Source organism: Lissotriton helveticus, chromosome 3_1, assembly GCF_964261635.1.
Source record: "Lissotriton helveticus chromosome 3_1, aLisHel1.1, whole genome shotgun sequence".
Classification (NCBI taxonomy): domain Eukaryota; kingdom Metazoa; phylum Chordata; class Amphibia; order Caudata; family Salamandridae; genus Lissotriton; species Lissotriton helveticus.
This window is the reverse complement of record NC_136061.1, coordinates 1,397,534,891-1,397,554,571: the sequence shown is the minus strand read 5'-3', so window position 1 is coordinate 1,397,554,571 and position 19,681 is coordinate 1,397,534,891. Positions and strand designations below refer to the sequence as shown.

Genomic DNA, 19,681 nt, shown 5'->3' with positions numbered 1-19,681 from the left:
TATGGTCTGTATGCAATTGAAATTGATTTCCCCATACAAACATTCTGAAATATTGCACGCCCCAACAACAGGCTAGAGCTTCCTTCTCAATCGTAGAATATGTAAGTTCTGCACCCCTCAACGTGCGAGACGCAAACGCTACAACTCTCTCAATACCATCATGTATTTGGATAAGTAAAGCACCCAACCCATAGTTGCTGGTATCCGTAGGGACAATTATTGGATCTGCAGGATCAAAAGGCTTCAGAGAGACAGTATTTGCAATATACTTCTTAATAGAGTCAAAACTTTGTTGACAAACAGACCATTCAAACTTGACCCCTTTCTTCATCATTTTCCTAAGCTCATACACTCTTTCTGAAAAATGATCTACAAATCTAGAATAATATTCGGCAAGACCAAGAAATGACCTTAATTGGTCCTTGTCCTTAGGAGCTGGTGCTTTCTCAATTGCTTCTACCAGATTTTGTTTTGGCTTGACACCCTCACTGGATAAAGTGTGACCCAGGTATTCAACCTCTTTCATGCCAAATTTACATTTCTCCCTAGCTACTGTTAAACCAGCATCCACTAATTTCTTGAGAACTTTTTCCAGATTATAATCATGATCGGATTCATTTTCTCCCCAAACCAAAACATCATCCTGGAATACTACCACCTTGTCTAAACCAGAAAGAACCAACTGCATCACCCTTTGAAACACAGCCGAAGCTGATGCCAACCCAAAAGGCATGCGTATAAATTGAAAAGCCCCTTCCGGAGTAATAAAAGATGTAATGTGTTTGGAGTCTTCAATCAATAAGATCTGGTGGTAGGCATTTGATAGATCCACAGTAGTAAAATGTGTCCCCCCCCCTTCACAGTAGCCAATAACTCATTTATCCGGGGAAGAGGATGGCGGTCAACCCAAATTTTATCATTCACATCCCTTAAATCGATGCACATCCTAATTTTGCCATTAGGTTTTTTAGCTAAAACGATCGGACTTAACCAATCCGACGCCTCGATAAATTCAATCACCCCTGCATTGCATAGTCTAAGTAGTTCTTCTTTCAATTTACTTCTTAAAACAAAAGGTACATTCCTAACCTTATGTACTTTGGGAACAGCACCTTCTTTAAGGATTATTTTGTGTTTGAATTTTTTAAGGCAACCCAATTGTTCACTGAATAACTCAGGAAATTTGTCATACCATTTGGAGGTATCACCCGCAGACACAGCTAGTACCTGTAATGGGTGATTAGGATTTAAAATTATACCAAGAGCCCTTTGATCTTTCCACCCCAAAAGAGACTTGCCTTTATGAACTATATACAATTTTACTATAGTTTTCCTATCATGAAATAACAATTCTGTTTCAATGAATCCTATAATAGGTACTTTTACCCCACAATTGCCTTTTGGAAGTACATCTGTTAATTGTAGTTCATCCAACTTTCCTCCTATACTTTCCCATACGAATTTGTCAATTATAGTAAAAGGAGAACAAGAATCTGCCCATACTTGTACATCTTTGCCCCTCAACTTGATGTTGCATTTAGGAGGACGATAACTGTCATGTTTATCTATGTTGCATTCCAAAACCTGCTCATGTTCAATCATCATGACTTCAAAATCGTCATCCTCAGCAATGTCATAGTTATAATCTAAGTCCAGACTGTGATTAACATCATCCACCAAATTAACTGCACTCTGAGATGAACCAGGTGATTTACACCATCTCGCAAAATGTCCTAGTTTCTTACATTTATGACACCTGGTTTTAATGGCAGGACAAAAATTTGCATCAGCAGTATGTTTTGGACTACCACATCTAAAACAATACTTGGTTTTAGGCTTGAAAACATCTCGTTTTCCCGCTGTAAAGGTTTTCTGGAAACTCGTTTTCTGAGTTTTATTAACAACATTAACAGTGTCATTTTCTTGTACAATTTTCCTTGAAGAACCATTGAGTTCTTTCATGTACCTGGAAGTATTTTCCATTCTTTTGGCAACTGATAATGTTTTTTCTAAAGTGGGGTCTTTTAAATCAAGAAGTTTTTCTTGAATTCTGAGATCTGACATTCTATTGATTAATTGATCTCTTATGATATCATCTCTCATCGTATTAAACTTACATGTGACAGCTAACATTCTTAAACTCGCTACATATTGTTCAATGGTTTCATTAGAAGATTGTGCACGGGAGAAAAATTTGTGTCTTTCAACAACTACACTCACTTTTTTACCAAAATTATCTTATAAGGCCTTTATAGCTAGTTCATACACATCCACTTTACTATCTCCAGAAGACTCGCTATCAATAATGGTTTCTACACGTACCGCTTCCATTAATGGTAATGTTTTCAAAACATTTCTTCCCTCCAAGCCCAAAAATTGTTTCAAAATAGCTAATTTCCTTTTAGAAACATAAACATCGCCACCAATAGCTTCTAAGTAAGTCTCAAATGTTTCCTTCCAATGCTCCCACAACATGCAAGGTTGACCTGGATTCTGTAGGAAAAATGGTGGTGCAGGAATATTCTGAGACGACATAATCACCTACTTGATGTGTTTCAACTATTATACCTAGGAGGAAAATAATTAAAACACGAACGTACAAGATAAATTAATTATAGATGTAGAAAGATTATGGTTAAGTCAGTAAAATTGGTATGGTGTGTGTATCACTGTTGACTATAAGAAACACACAAAGAAATGGTGGATTGTGAATCTCTGCAAAATTGTTGCTGTGTGTTATCACGTTGAAAAATGTACTTGAAAATATTCCAAATTGATGTGTGTGTCTATTATGGACACAGTACCTTTGATACACAGTGAGTGTATCACTGTAGTTAAAATCGAGGAGAAAATTTCACTAAAATAAAAATTTCCAAAAGAAAATCTCTCCAAACGAAATCGCCGTCAGTTGCTAAGCGTCAGGAACAACACAGAGACGTTCCGTTTGTTGTCGTTGCTAGGCACCAGAAAGAAACTATGCAAAGACGTTCTCGCTGTTGATGCCAATGATGACGATCAATTGCGCGCATGCGTCGGCAACGCAATTGCGTGCATGCGTCGGCAACGCAATGACGTCCCCAATCTAGGAACTTCACACAGCGCGCAGAAGGCAATCCCGTGCAAGAACAGAAGTTTTGGTTGTTGTTTGGAGTATCAAAAGATGAACCGGTAACCGTTAACTTTTACACAACGATGAATGTCAAAATTATTTCGTTTTTAAAGAAATAGTTGAATGTGACTCACAGTGGACGGCAGTTGACATAAGATTTAATAAAGTCAAATTTTAAAGGACAGCATGCCGTTCTTCACACATTACGCGCATTATTTGACGATAAAGGTTTGAATTAGTTCCAAATGCATTAAAATTACACAGGATGGAAGCGCTATGAAATTTAACTTGATTTATAAGTTAAGATTGTTAAACTTACGTCTTTTCTAGTGAAAGAAAAAAATTATTTTTTTTCCGGAGAGAAGTAATAGTAGAGTTTTAAAAGCGATGATAACCACAGCAGGTTATTTTGAGTGGAAATAAATTATAATAAGAAGCGTTGTATCAAAATACCTTATCCAGAGGTCACTTTTGAAGTCGGAATTTTCATAATGAGTAGTTGAGAGAATTTTTTTTTTCCAGTTTTCAGCAAGTGATGTTCTTCATTGAAAAATGAAATATCCCATACTCTGTCACCAATTTTGAAGAAGGAACCAACCATATAAAGTTGTAGAAGAAGATTTATTGTATATATGCAGGGACCTCTGGGATACAGCTTCACCTTCTCATCCTGGCTTGGAAACTGTCATCCAGACCAGCCAGCTCCAGTAACCTAATAACCCCCAAGATTCTACACGTTCTGTACAATTCATATAAAAGCAATATGTATGTAAATATAACACAGATACCTAACCAGAAATCGATTATTATGGGGGAAAAAAGAAGCCCATGTGTGCCCCAGTCTTCCACTTTCCTCCCTGTCGGTACCTGGTTCGGACCCATGGCTCAGTGCTGTCATCACTGCCGCTCTAGACCCTAACGTACCGGTCCCTGTAAACACCCCAGAAATAGGTTTAAAGCTGCAAAGCAGGTTCTTATAAGGCTTCTTCAGCGCTTTAGCTGCTGAAATAGAGAAAGAGCCAGAGCAGCTTTAAATTGCTGTTGTGCCCAATCATTGCTTAGTTTGCCTGGATGTAATCAAGTGTAGGGAATGCAGTGGCTCCAACATAGGGGCTATTTAATAGACATGGACAAACCAACACAATGAAAAGCAGAGCGTAGCCATTAAGACTTTTAGCATGTAATTGGTCCAGGAAATGCCCTATAAAACATGACACAAGTTGAAAATAAAATATTTATTGAAAGCCTATGTTAAACAACAAGTTAGGTATTTTTATTGCATACATCCTGAACCGAATTTCTTCATGTGCCTAGACGTGTACTTTTAGATTAGTGCAGTGATCAGTGTCCAAATTAAGGTGGACTGGCAGAGTAGTTTGTGGGATCAGCATAGAGTTGGGGTAAAGTTGGCTTCACTGACAGAGCATTGGCCTAATTAGTAACAAAGGCATGATAGTAATTATGTTCTGGATTACTTAATTGGTAACACACAGATTACATTTAAAAATATTTAATGGGCTGACGGCATCTTCTACAGAGAACCCTGAGTACTCAGCATGATGGTGGATATCATTATTCCACACTTTACTCCAACTCTCAATCAGGCCATTTCTTCTGGATGCTACCCTCAAAGCTGAAAAACTGTGATTGTCAAGCTTTTGCTTAAGAATTCCAACTTTGACCCCTCGGAATTGAAAATGTATCTGTTAATTTCCTTACTACCCGTTGCTGCCAAGATCCTGGAGAAACATCTAAATGCCCAGCTGATGACCTATTTGGACCATCAGCATCTGCTGGACATTTCCCAGTATGGATATAGGAGTAACCATGGGACCAAGACTGCACTACTATACCATTGTTGATGCTGGGAAGGCTAGCGTGCTGGTCCTGTTGTACCTATCCGCGGTCTTGGATACCATCTCTCCTATTAGTATGATTGACTGCTTACAGAAAATTGGGGTCACATACCTAGCTTTGACGCTTCTATCATCCTTCCTGATGGATAGGTCACAGGCAGTTGTGGTGGACCAATTCTACTCTGACCCCCATAGCCACCTTGTGTGGGGTTTCGCAGAGCTCATCCCTGATCCCTACCTTGTTCAATATATATGTCCCCCCCACTGGCCAAACCAATTAGATCTTTTGGGTTGCAGGCACTATCTTTTGCTGATGATACACAAATAATTGTGTCTATCACAAAGGATATAAAGGCCTCCGCCACTAATTTTAACAATTGCATGCAGGCTGTGGCCAATTGGATGGTAACTAATTACCTCCGATTGAATGGGGATAAATCCGAGGTTTTAATCTTTAGTAGTCAACAATCTATTTGCACCCATTCTTGGTGGCCAGTTACACTTGGGCAATGGCCCAGACATTCTGACTTATTTTAAAGAACAACGGTCCCTATTTTGGAAGGAAAAAGAGAGAAACACAATAATCATACGCTTAAATGTATCGTATGTCTTTTGTCCAGCCGGACAAGAATTTATTTTCATATAGGTTCAATTAATTGTGATTCAAAACATTAAATAACAAGTGGGCACAGCCGTGACCCACAGAACACAAGACAAACCAACGAAAAACAGAATGGCCAAAGGCAGGGTATAAAATGTGTCTGTATGTTTGTAATCACTTATGACAGACTTAGATAACCAGTTACACACCATTGATCATTACAATATTATAAAATCATATTGCATATGGTGTTTTTAGTGTCGACGACGTTTCGATGCTATTCACAACAGTATAAAGCATAATCTTCAGGACAAAAGATAAATCATTGTTGTCTTAAACTTAATCACATGTATAGCCTATATCGCATTAGTTTGAAGGAGCAGGTAGATGTACCGGTAATGGAACGCACATTAGGATCCATAAATAGTGGCGGCAGTCATTAGATCATTATTAGGCCGTCGGCCTTCCTCGAAAAGTTTAATTTCTGATAGCGATATGAGTGAGTGCCGGATCGCACTAGGGGCTTTTTGGTTAAATGAATGTCCACTGGGTGCCAAGTTGCACCTCTTGAATAGCAGAGGATGGTCAGGGCCTGGAAGCTCCTGCTCGCGCTGAATAGCGGGCCTAATAATGATCTAATGACTGCCGCCACTATTTATGGATCCTAATGTGCGTTCCATTACCGGTACATCTACCTGCTCCTTCAAACTAATGCGATATAGGCTATACATGTGATTAAGTTTAAGACAACAATGATTTATCTTTTGTCCTGAAGATGACGCTTTATACTGTTGTGAATAGCATCGAAACGTCGTCGACACTAAAAACACCATATGCAATATGATTTTATAATATTGTAATGATCAATGGTGTGTAACTGGTTATCTAAGTCTGTCATAAGTGATTACAAACATACAGACACATTTTATACCCTGCCTTTGGCCATTCTGTTTTTCGTTGGTTTGTCTTGTGTTCTGTGGGTCACGGGTGTGCCCACTTGGTATTTAATGTTTTGAATCACAATTAATTGAACCTATATGAAAATAAATTCTTGTCCGGCTGGACAAAAGACATACGATACATTTAAGCGTATGATTATTGTGTTTCTCTATTTTTCCTTCCAAAATAGGGACCATTGTTCTTTAAAATACGTTACTGCCCAAGGTCCCTATGGCATACTTTCTAGGTTTCCCTTGTTTTGTAAAACAGACATTCTGACTTGGCAAAGAATCTTGGTGTCCTAGTTGACAACAATCTGTCCTTTAATCCTCGGGTCAATAAAACAGTATCATCCTGTTTTTTGGTTATTAAGACCTCTAGGAAGGTATTTAATTTTCTCTCTCTCTGCGTGTTAACAAGCGGCTGTGGCATTGATTGTGTCCAGGATGGATTATTGCAATGTGCTCTACCTGGACATTAATAAGACAGCCATTGATAAGTTGCAGCTTGTCCAGAATGCTGTAGCAAGACTCATTTTGGATCTTACTAAATATCATTCGGCCTCTGCTGCTATTCGGAAACTGTGCTGGCTCCCAGCTGCCAAGCGAATTGTGTGTAAGGCTGTATGCATTGTTCATAAGGCACTTAACAATGCAGGTATTGTGGGAATTAAGCTTCTCTTCCAACGGTATGTTCCCAATAGACAGTTGTGTTCTGCTGGCAAAAGCCTGTTGGTTATTCCTAGGTTTCGCAGAGCAAGAAGGGGAGGGAGAGCTTTTGCTGTGGGGGCATCTAAGCTTTGGAACACTCTCCTTCCATCCATCTCTTGCCTAGAAGCCCACCTTCCTTTCCGTAAGTCCTTGAAGACCTGGCTTTTTGCCTTGTAAAATTTTTTTTAGAAAAGGGATGATGCTCTCACCCCCTGTGAGACTAACCACTTTAGCGACTTGACACCCTCTGGCATTTGTTCTCGCTTTATAAGTTGCCCAATCGAATCAAATCATAGTTCCACTCAGTTTTCTCAGTGCAGAACCACCCTGAACCATTCTTATATCAGCACTTCACTCGCTCCTTTGTCCCCAATTTGTACGCCCTACCACTTTGTAAAGTCACCAGCCTCCACTGCAAATTAACCTACTTTTGAGGCAAACTTTAGACTATATGGCCGGTAGCTTGGGTTCAATGGAAGGAGGATTAATTTACCATGCAAAATATGTCAAGGACTGTCTGGGAAATCCCTACGTCATGTTAAATAAGTAGTATTCAATGACCAGTGTGCCTGGGTTTGAGGGAAAGATCCCGGAAATCTGAGTCTCCAGTGTTTCGGAGAGAGTGTTAAGCTTGGTGTCTTGTGGTAGAGAGTATATGTAGTATGGCTTCCTGTACTTAGCACTGTGTTTGATTTGTGGAGAAAAAAAAGCGCAGGTACTCAACATTTTTTCTTAAAAGCTCTCTGTTAGCACCAGAGACGTTTTAAGGCATGGGCAAAGTGGGCTCTGGCCCAGGGCTCCAGCCTTTCAGGGGCCCCTTGAGAGATATGGCTCAGTTCTCCACACAGTCCTGCCCTGATGACCTTGAATGACACTTAAACATAGATTATTAAAAATACTATTTTCCTTTAATGTGTTTTTAATACCAATGATGTGTGGGAGGTTATTACAGATATTTTGAACAGAAATGGTTGATTTTCAACACCATGCAACATTCAGAAAAATGCTCCTTTTAGATCAAGAGTATCTCAGTCGCAGAGATTATTTGCAATAATACTAGGGAGCTGTTGCTATATTACAAGATTGAAAACACACATCACTGTCCCCTAATAGTAGATAGAAACAAATTAGAATTTGGACCAGTATGCCTGTGCAGTGTCCGTCAACTGGCCAAAGAGGGCGTGAAAAATCTGAAATTTGATCGTAAATGTAAAGCCGTTCCGAACAGGGGCTCCAAAAATATTTTTGGCATTGGGCCTCCAAAATGCTTCAAATGTCCCTGGATAGCACAGATCACTGCAATATACCAAGGCGGCCTAGTCATTATTACGCTTTAAGGCCCCTCCTTCTACCATCCTGCTCGCCGTCCCTCTTTAGCTCACTTTTGTATGGTCTTTTTCATCTCTGCCTTCCCCCTTTGTTGCTGTTTTCCTACCTTTCTGTTCTACCTCCTTTCTCCCTTTTCTGCTTTTGTCTTTCTTGTGCTCTGCCAAAGTTGGACGATGAAAAATCGATCCCAGCCACATAAATAGGTACCAGTGCCAAACACCTGCGTCCACCTTCAAAAATGAAGCACTGGGTGCACTGCAAAGTCTGGCTGTGAGTTTTTATTGCACAGTCACTGGCGAAGTCATCACTTTTGCTAATTATTTCATGCTGTGACCTTGAAGTCTTATGCCATTTCCTTGTCGCTTCTGTAGTACTGAAAGAGTAAAATACCTACAGAGCCTTTTTTTCTCTTTAGACGACCTCATACAGACATTTCAAGATGTTGAAAGAATGGTGTGCAAAATCACATTTTCCATAGACACATTTCTAAAGTTAAGCCAATGAAAACAGCCTTTTTCTTTTATGGGTATTATTTTTCTATGCCAACTCGGCTATTTCAACCTTTTCTTTGGAGTTGAGTTCCCAGCTCAGGGAAAATAATTCACTCCAGAATGTGCTTCAAAATGTAGCATTCAGATGATATTAAATGCCTTTTGTTTTTCCCCAGCAGATAACTGAGGATGGGGGATCTCACGCTGCTCACCCCCGCCCGTATTTCTAGAGCATCCTTGAACTTGGACCATCCAAGCATCAACACAGCCATCCCTACTGAAGCCCCAGCCTTCACACTTCCTCCCAGGAATATCCGAGTCGTCCTTGGGGGCACCGCGAGGTTTGATGGAAAGGTAAGGCAAATTTAATAATGCTTAAAAAGGACACGCATGTTTTTTTTTTCTTCATTTTTATCAGACTGTCCTAGCTATTCACAATTGTTTATTAAGAGGAAAGATTTAATTTTTTTTAGGTTTCATTGAACTTGATTGACATTTACCAGCTGCTGAGCTTAGTTGCCTTTAAGACACTTTCACTACATTCCTTCAACAAGCCTCAAGCAGGACCAATCACATTAATGATTAGCGAACATTTCTTGAGAAATGTCGGCCTCTGACAGGTGACATATTTAAAGTAGTGCTGCCTTTAGATTATGACATTCTAAGCTTGTAAGGGATCACTGAAGATTAACAATGTGTCTTCATTAGTGAGAATTTGCAAACCCAGAACTTACCCTTTCTTTTAAGGGAAAAATCATGATGGGAGCTTGCATGCTGTTGGACTTGGTCCTCTTGGCAGGGTCACCCTCAAACCTTTGAATTTCACCCCTTTGTTTTCTGAACACATTTGTGTTGGCTTTTAGGACTCTGGGCTCTTTACCACTGCTAACCAGTGCAAACCAGTGCTTGTGCTCACTCCTCAAAACATGGTAAAATTGGTTTACACTCAAGTGGAACATTTAATTCAGAACCGAATCTCTGCGTTAAATACTACTTGTGGTACTGCTAAATTTGTTGTGCCACCCACTCATATGGTTTTTAAAAAAGATTTCTCAACCCTGCCATAGCTGACTGTGTGCAGTATTAAACTGCCAATTCCATCTTGCAAAATAAACCATTTACCAACCCTAAAACTCCCTTTTTAATACACAAGTCACCCCTAAGGTTAGACTGTAAACATCCTATAAGGCAAGGTGCTCTGTATTTAAAAACCTGTACCTGTACTTTAAAGTTTTACATGTCCTGGTAGTTAAAAACTCCGAAATTCATTTTTCACCACAGCGAGGCCTATCTCTCCCATATGATAACATTGGATTACACTTAATAAGGGATACCTTTTGTTTGGAAACAGGTAGAAATGCTTGATCGCCAATGAACTATAATTTAAACACCTTGTTAATGGTAAAGTAGGATTTTAGATTACAATTTTGAAAATGCCAGTTTTAAAAGGTTAGAACAACAAGTGATCTAGCCGTCATATTCAACGCTGTATATTACTTGAACAGACTCAGACCATTTACTGATATCTTTGGTCTGCAGTATTTATTTACTCATCATTATCTCTTTTGGATGAAAGTTATTTATCTTTTCAATCTGAACAAGGGAAACACATAATTGTTCCCACATTAAAGATGCATTCAAATCATATTCTTTACAACCAAATATCTCAACTATTACATAAATGCACAATACATTAGACAAAAATGATTTGCATAAAAAAGAAGAAATGTTTATGCACTTAAACCACACATGATTTGGAAAATTAAGCAAACATTATCTTAATTCACTTAACATTTTGTTAATTCATTATAAGGCTGATGCTAGCTGGAACACTATTTGAACTCTTTAGGATAGTCCTATTTAAACAAAAAACTATTCCCTGCAAGTGGATTTATATCTATTGAATATGTCCCCTCTGGTTGAAAAAATGCTGACGCGTTTTGAGCCCCAATACAATTCTTGGGGTTCTCTTCAGGGCTGTGACTGGGTACTATCTGCTAGTTTGTCTCAGATGTTGATGCCTGTGTCTTTACTTCGAGTGATCTTTGCTTTTTGTTAACACAGTTTTGTCAGTAATTCGGATCACAGTTCAATTTGAAAAAAGATCTTTGTTTATTTAGCTCAGGTACAAGCTTGTGTTGTGGTTCCGACCACCTTCAATTTTGGTTCTGTTATCATTTTTTAAGAGTTCTTTCTTCGGCGTTCCTCCTGTAAATCGTCAATGCAGCTGACGATTTACACAAGTACCGCCATTACTGGACCCTTGGCTGGCATCAGTTGAGCTCCAACTGGGAAATCCTGAAGGTTTGAATGAACGCTGGACTATGAGAAGGAAACTTTTTCAGCAGGGCTAACTTGTTCCCTGCATCTGGCCCACACTCCATTGCAGTTGGCGTGAACTTTAATAAATCAATCAGGATTTATAAAGTGCAGCTAACGACCTCTTACATTACATTATTCATGACATGTTCCATGATGACATTGATAACATCACTGCAGCATCTGAAATGACATCATTGATGACAACACTGTGCATGGAGGGGGGCGTGAGTTATAGTTACTTTAGGGACAAGTTCTAGTTACTTGAGACCGCTAGAACTGGTGAATTTAATTGGTTTAGTTAGTTTAACTGACAGTTTCACCTAAGTATAACGTTCCTTCACCTTTACCCTTTGTGTTTTTTCCTTATAAATATATATATTTATATTTATGTATATATATATAGATTTTTCAGCCACCATGGAACTCAAGGTTAAAGGTTGGTGGCGTTACATTGATGATCTGTTTTTGATCTGGGATGGTTCTGAGGCAGATGCTGAGGCATTTATTGATCAGTTGAATGTAAACAACTTGAATTTGCATTTCACTAGCACAATAAGTTCTAAATTGATTGTATTTCTGGATGTGGAGGTATATATTGATAATGACATAATGCACACCAGATTACATAGGAAGCCTACAGCAGGTAATACCTTACTACATGCCCACAGCCACCACCCTCTCCACCTGATAAAGAGCATCCCCTATGGGGAGATGCTCCGCATCAGACGGATATGTAGCAATGAATTTGACTGTCTCAAAGCACAAGAGGATTGCAGATCTAGATTTCTGGCCAGAGGCTATGATCTGCTTACCATCAACTCTGCTCAAAAGAGGGCCAACTCTGTTGGGAGAGAGCTTTTGCTGCCTACAACGGAAGCCAAAGGCAAAATCAGTCATACTGAGGCTAATAATGAAACAAGACTGATAATGACTTTCAGTAACCAACACAAAACCATTCGCAATATAGAAAAAAACAATTGGTTTCTCATTAGAAGTGACCCTGTGATTGGTAATTTGGTGACAATCAGGCCTAACATTACCTATAGAAAAGCTAGGTCCATGGAGACGAGTTTGGTCTCCAGCAGCCCCGAGGTACCCACTGGCACATAGCTTGCAGGAAGCAAAGGGTTTTTAAAATGTGCAACTTGCAAGGCCTGTAAAAATGGCAGCAGCAGATCTGAGTACACAATACCTTTCTCTCCAGTCCCACTTAAGATCAGAGAGAAGCTCAACTGCAAAACAGAATTTGCTGTCTATGTCTTGCAATGTCCATGTGGGCTCAGGTATGTGGGCAGCACTAGGCCCCAGGTTCACAAAAGAATATTGCAACATCTGAGGGCCATTACCAATGCTGACCCCACATATCCTGTGGCCAGACATTTCGAATTGGTCCACGATAAGAACCCACAGGGCCTTACCTATTTTGTTATTGATTGGGTGCCACCACAACGCAGGGGAGGCGATAGGGAAGGCCTGCTTCGTAAACTTGAGACCCGCTACATCATCTTACTGGACAGTAAGATGCCTAATGGGCTCAATAAGAGTGAAGACTGCCATACGTACCTCTAATTGTGTCACTTTATGGGGTTCTTGTCTCTTAGTCCTATACTGAACAAATACTTACCATCTATTTTACCATTAGATTAACTTAATTCCCTTATCCTTCACATTTTCCATCAGGTAGATCATTATGATCACATTTTTTAATCACTTTTTTTTCTTTGGCACAATTGTTTTTGCTAATCCATGTTATTTTCACTTTAATGCGTGTAGATGCACAATCAACCAATTTGCACTGAAACCATTAGCTACTTTGCACAGAGGACGGTCTTGCCCACATGGGCATTATAAACCAAAACCAAATATTTATATATTGCTTTTAATCATTGAACCAACTTATTTATATACAGTATATTTAATATATATATATATTTTTATACGTGTTTTAAAATCTTATCTTATTGTTATTTTATATTTAACAACCGGTTGATAATAATGTGAGGTGTGCCCACAGTGGGCAAAAGTTATACCCTTCTATGCAAAATGAGTCTAAGTTGGTCATTGATATAGTTGCATGAACAAAAACTGGGGTAGTAGCATGGTTGTGTATATGGTGACCCCCTACATGCAGACTAGTCGTTTTTGTGTCCTGCACCCTCGCTAATGGTCCCTCTATAGCAAGAAATGAGGTTTACGTTATGTATTTATACAGTAATCACAAAGTTCACTACATTTTAAGAACAAGAGTACTGAATTGAATGTTATTTATTTTCTTGTTACAGTGCTGCTAAATGCTTTGAATTGTGTTAATATCAGTTGTGCATTCACGCATATAGTATGTCTTCTATGTTCATTATGCACTCGTGCACTTTAAAAATGGTGATTTGGCCTGTGTACCGCGTCATGTGATCAAGGCTCCACGAGAGCCGAAACGCGTCGTGGCAAACTGGTGTTGGGCAAAATAAATCTTTGAGGAAACACCAACCATTGGGTCTCGTCTCGTCTTTTACAGATATTGGCTGTTGGCGCTACATACCGCATATATATATATATATATATATATATATATATATATATATATATATATATATATATTTATTTATTTATGTATGTGTATATATCGCTGCTCGAGAGTCGCCCTCCGGAGGGAAGCACTCCCACACTGTTGCAGGTATTACACCTTTATTGGTACACGGGAAAGCATGAAACACCGATAGCAATGAGCAGTTCAAAGGCGTCCTCCTGACGTGTTTCAAAGTATCACTTCTTCTTCAGAGGCCAGGATGCGTATGAAAGATTGGTGTGTGTTGGGCAGTTCCTTTAATTAACATAGGAAAGTCTGCCCTGAATTGGCCGTTCGTTAGATTGCAGCAGATGCTGGGTTTTGTAGTCCAACATGTATGTATGTGTGTGTATATATATATATATATATATATATGTATATGTGTGTGTGCACATTTATATATGTTTACATTTTTTTCCACTGAGAAGGTTTTGCAGTGTGGTCCTACCCATGAACGTTGCAATTTCTTTACATTGATCAGATCAATTACATGCTGCAGCATGAACTTCTATAAGACCAGATGACCATTCAGGTAGGCGCTTGAGACGACAGATGTGCTGAGACTCACAAAGGGTATATTGCATTAGCAAAATGTTTTCTTGTAGATTATTTAACACAGTGAACAAAGCATGGTAGTCTATAAACATATTTCACTTATCTCGAAAAACGGCGAGACCAGACATCGTGGGCGTTGAGTAAGAAAATTATGATCTGGAGTGTATTCCTGAGGGTCGGAGGTGAGGGAGCTAATCTTAGCTTGGAGAGTCAGTGCCAGAGGTGTGTGTCTGGTGTGGAGGGGAGGTACTGGCAGGGCGGAACAATCTGCCAAATTATGATCTTGTTGCAACTCTCTTGTGTCAGTATTAGTTCTGAATGGAAAATGCTGGAATTAAGTACATTTATTTATCAGAGTATCTCTGTATCTTGCGAATTATTTTTGTGAATTAACTTATTGTTTACACATTTCGAGCACTTACAGTACGTGTAATTTATCTACTGTTTATAATTAAATGTGGATATTTGTAAAGTGTTTCATCTCATTCCAAGATTCCCCTTTTCTATGAGTTGCAGGAGTCCCAACTTAGGTTTTCCTTACTGGCCGCGATCCAACACGGCCACTTGCATGCTAATGACAAGGTGAACTCGTCATGAGGCACACTGAATCTGTGCTCATGACAAGGTCAACTCGTCATGTATAATGTGATTCATAAATCTGCAGCACGGGAGGGGAAAACCCCTTAGCAGCCAAGTGGTTAAAGAAGGCAGCTGCTTCGAGTGCTGTCCTTCAGGCGCTGGCATGGCTTTCATCTGTTTCTGGGGGGCTTTGAGATACACATCTTCCATGCCACATGCCTGCACCCCTCAATTGTTAGTATTTCCTTGGATTGCTCTGTGCGCAAACGTAAACTCCGCAAATATCCAGGCTTCTCGCAGATTTCCCATCAGCTGTCTCTCCTGCCAGTATTACCACATGCACCAACGCCACAGCTTTCCTGATCAAAAGCTGGTGCCAATGCAGCTTTTGCAAGCATAGGAATTACACTGTGGCGCCATAAAACCAAAGTGGGGGTGTGGTGGCGGGGGACAGACAGAGGGGCAAGGGGAGGAATGGGCAGGGAAAATAATAGTTTCATAGAAACATACCTTTCCTTTTGTTGCCGCTGACTCCAATGCCTGCCTCTGTGTTCTCCCAGCAGTCTATGGGAAAGCAAGCTCCCTACCCAATCCATACGCTACTCTCATGCTGCACCGGGATTGGTCTGAGTGGCCTGATCTGCCGCTCAGATAGTCCCTGTGAGACTGGAGCTTTCTTTTCTGGGTTGGAGAAATAGAAATGCACATGTCTGTTTGGCCAGCCTAGGACGGCCGGCCAAACTTACATGTGCACTTCTAAGTGCCCATCACTGCTCCCTGCACCTTCCTGCCCCACCCCGCCCCACCCTACCCGCATGCCTAAACCAGTCACAGAAAAATAAAATTATGTTGTCTTATTATCATTTTATTTTCCTGTCACTGACTCTGACGAGTGGGGTGACACTCCTTCGCCATCACGGAGGAGCTGACCCTGCAGAGACTCTTGCAGGAGCATTGCATGGCAAGAATCTACCCAGTTCATGCAGAATAAAAGCAGGTTTATTTGTCCATAGCAGTTCCCTAAACAATGTAGGATTTTCAGCCAAGATATCAGACATGGAGCGAATGCCCATCGCCATTCCAAGCTGACAGGGGTGATTGGGCCTAGCGATAAGATGGCGTGAGGAAAATGTATTTTTGGCTACAGTTTTTTTAATTGCGGTAGTCCCATTTTTTACTGCCATAAATTGCAGTCTGTGCGTTATAAACTGCAAGCAATTGCTCGAAAGAGACAACTGTGCTGAGGTTTAAGTCGTCTCATTGCAATGCCTGGTTACGGAAGTCAACAGTACCTTCATCCACTTCTGCTCTCCATTATTTTTTGTCATCAGTACACATCACACAAAATATAATAGAGGAGCGCACATATGCAAGTGCCTTTTTATGAATCATGGCATACATGCTTCGTAGCATATATCATTTGTAACATTTGTGCCCTGTATAAACCGAGTGGTTAAAATCGCTTGCTCGTGAGGAGCAAACTGGTGGAACTCACACTTCACTGTGAGCTTGCATTAGCCCTTCCTTTCTCTCCATCATAGTATTCGTTTGTAATCTCCAAATTCACAAGCACCTCTATATAGTCAATCAATATGAATGTCTTTGCCTACATCCTTAGCCCATGAAAGTATTCTGGAGTTAACTCTTTTTTTAGAAGAGAGAACAAGGGGGTAGTCCTTCAAGGCTCAGCTTCTGATTTCACAGCTACTGCTGTTTAAATATATGCAAGAAAGAAGCCATCTTGATATCCCAGGCACGCCTGAAACCACAATGTTCCCCCGCAGGCTCAAAAGAATGTGAATAACACAAATTCACACTTGCTTCTTGACTATCCAAATGCTGGATTATTGCACCCTCCTCCACTTCACCCTTGTACTCACTACCAAAACCCATGAACAGTTTGATGCGACTTGCACACTGCGTGAGCATGCAGATACATTTATAAATAATAGTCCAAGCCCTATGACCTCCAGTCACCTTGATTATTTGTGGGATTCGAGGTTTCAATCTTGATGCATATTAGGACAGCTGAACCTCCTTTGAATTGTACAGGACATATATTGGACCATTTTCTGTTCCTTTGTAGTCTCTTTTCATCTTTTTTTTGTGCATTCTACAGAAGTAATCAAAATACTTTGAACTGAGTTGGTCAGCATTTCCAGTGATGGCTCTAGGCAGCCTTATGTAGAAAAATCACAATTATTTTACTACTTAAACAATTTGGGTAGAAGTTCATCTTTCTTTTAAGCTATCCTGCTTGAGGCCACCATGTGTAGGTGGTGGACCTGCCTGAAACTGAGTATTTTATGGGAGGCGACAGTCAGGAGACGAGTTGTCCAATGACTGATGACACACGATCATTGATAATGGGGTTGAAAATGAAGAATGGTTGGAGGGATACCAAGGGGTTAGAACCCTGAGTGCTTACATGACAACAGAAAAAACAATAGTTGCTGGATTCTGAAAGCTGTGGCACCAGATATTGTTGCCAGAATATTGTCTGACATAAATAGTATATCTCAAATGTCATCTTCAAAATTCTATCTCTATTAAAATTGACAATAGAAAATCTACACTAGTGAGATGCTAGTTTTGTAAATAAGCATTTGCAATGCAATAGGTCTCGCATTTGTGAGTGTTTGAGCTATTGGCATTGTAAATGACAATGCCTTTTATTTATGTGGTTTGAAAAGCTGCAAGTGGTGCTTAACTGCGCACTTTGTACTTATAGTCTTTGTTCAGGGGAAGCAAGGCTGCCAGTAACTGCGCCTCTTTTACTGCCAGGCTCTGGCAGGCGGGGACTATAAGTAAAAAGTGGGTGTTTACACACCGCTTGCAGGTTTTGAATACACAAATAAAAGGCATTGCCATTTACAATGGCAATAGCTTAAAGTCTCGCAAATGCGAGACCTATTGCATTGCAAATGCTTTTTTGGATGGCTGCTCACAGTCTACCCTGTAGAAAAACTGGAGGCGAGTAACCTTTTTGGGCACAACTGACTTTGAATTCTGCAGAACACTTCAAGTAGTAAATACTCAATACCATTTCCGCTTGTGCATTCTTTGCTTGATAAAGCGGGTTTGTGCGACATAGTCTACGAATGGTGCATCTTGAAAAACAGATCTGTATTGGCTATGAGCTCCGGCATATAATGTGACTGTTCAAGAGGAATGGAGTGTGTGTGTACGCCCAAGTGAAAATGGCAGTCACTGTATGTATGTATATATGTATGTATGTGTTGGACCTGGGATTACCAGTCTACAAAGGGTAGCTTGGCACAGAGTAGGAAGGCCTATCCCAAAGGCACATGCGTTAAGTTTGCGTCACACCCTTCAGTAATCCAGCGCCCATCCATAAAATGAGACACTACACCAGTTTAGAAAAATACGAATGGTTTTATAAAAGTAGATCTTTAGATTCTCTCAGACTGTCAGCAGTATAAATCCTTAACACAGGAAATGTTTCTATATTTGATAATTCGAGGCATTCATAAATCTGTACATTACTTCAATTGATTTCCTTTTCCCCACATTGGAAATGTTTCCACACATACCCTGTCACCTTAACTTATCAGCAGAGATATAACAGTTTGATTGAGATAATCAGTCAGAATAACACGCTCCAGTGAAGAAGCCGGATTGTACGTTACCCTGGGGTGCTCATAGGCAACAGTAGCTGGGAATTACAGTTGTTCAGTTAATGGTTCCCTCAATGGTTCACTTGTAAAATTGTATTACGTAGCGGTTTATCTAACAGAAGATGGAACAGGAAGGTCATTCCGTCACATTACATAACCCACCTAGCATACTCTTTACTCCGGGATGGTCTGGATATTTTGGTTACACCTCTCAGACCTCAATTATCTGCACTATGTTATTCCCTAGTGACTAATCCTGCTCACTCCTGAATCGGCTTTATGTCCTAACCTCTAATAACGATTACTTGTGCTCGGAAACTCTCCCTTATATATCACCCCAATAACAAGCAGTCTTAGGAGGAACCAGCCCGGTGCTCGAAGGACACTGTTCTTGGTGAAGAAAGTCTGGTTTTGCGAGCTGGTAGGCTGAAGGGTCACTGACTAGGCCTTCTGTTCTGTCACAATGTGGGCCTGGTTGCAATCTCCTCCACCGCCCCCGCTATTCCGGTTCCCCAGCTAACTTCTGTGTTGTGGCTCTGTCTCTCAGGTTCCCCTCAGCGCCGGCTCCGTTTTCCTGTCAGACGAATGCTCCACTTCCCGCTGGCTTGGCTCGCCGTTCTTCTCTCTGTGGGCCCTTGGGAGTGTTAACTGAAGCTTCCGCGTTCCTCCTCTTTCTGGCTCCACACACGCAGGTCTCCGCCTCCGTCCGGCCTCCTCTGGCGTCATCCCGCCTCTTCCTACGTCGCTGCAGTCTGGCTTCTGGGGTTTACCTCGGCTTCCGTCGTCCTCGCAAGGCGCCTGCTGATCTTCGCTTCACCTCCACCGCAGATGGATTCCACGCTGAGAAAGCTAACAGCTGACCTCAGGGGTTCCACACGGTGAGTGTGCTTTCCGCTTTCAGTGACGGACGCACGCTTGTCTCTCACAGTGCGACCTCAGCATTCGAAGTTCCGTGCTGGTGAGAGGAAGGCTCACAGCCCGGCCAGATG

The 19,681-nt window shown here is 40.6% G+C and overlaps 1 protein-coding gene across 2 annotated transcripts in view; it reads left to right on the top strand.

Annotated features, from left to right (window-relative positions):
* The window catches only part of MYLK (myosin light chain kinase), a 1,918,108-nt gene that overhangs the window by 511,715 nt on the left and 1,386,712 nt on the right, over positions 1–19,681 (top strand). For both annotated transcript variants that reach the window (XM_078682035.1, XM_078682036.1), the window contains exon 3: positions 9,215–9,389. In XM_078682035.1, the coding sequence (XP_078538161.1) occupies positions 9,225–9,389 (165 nt within the window). In that variant the 5' untranslated portion in view covers positions 9,215–9,224. The remainder of the gene's footprint in view (positions 1–9,214; positions 9,390–19,681) is intronic.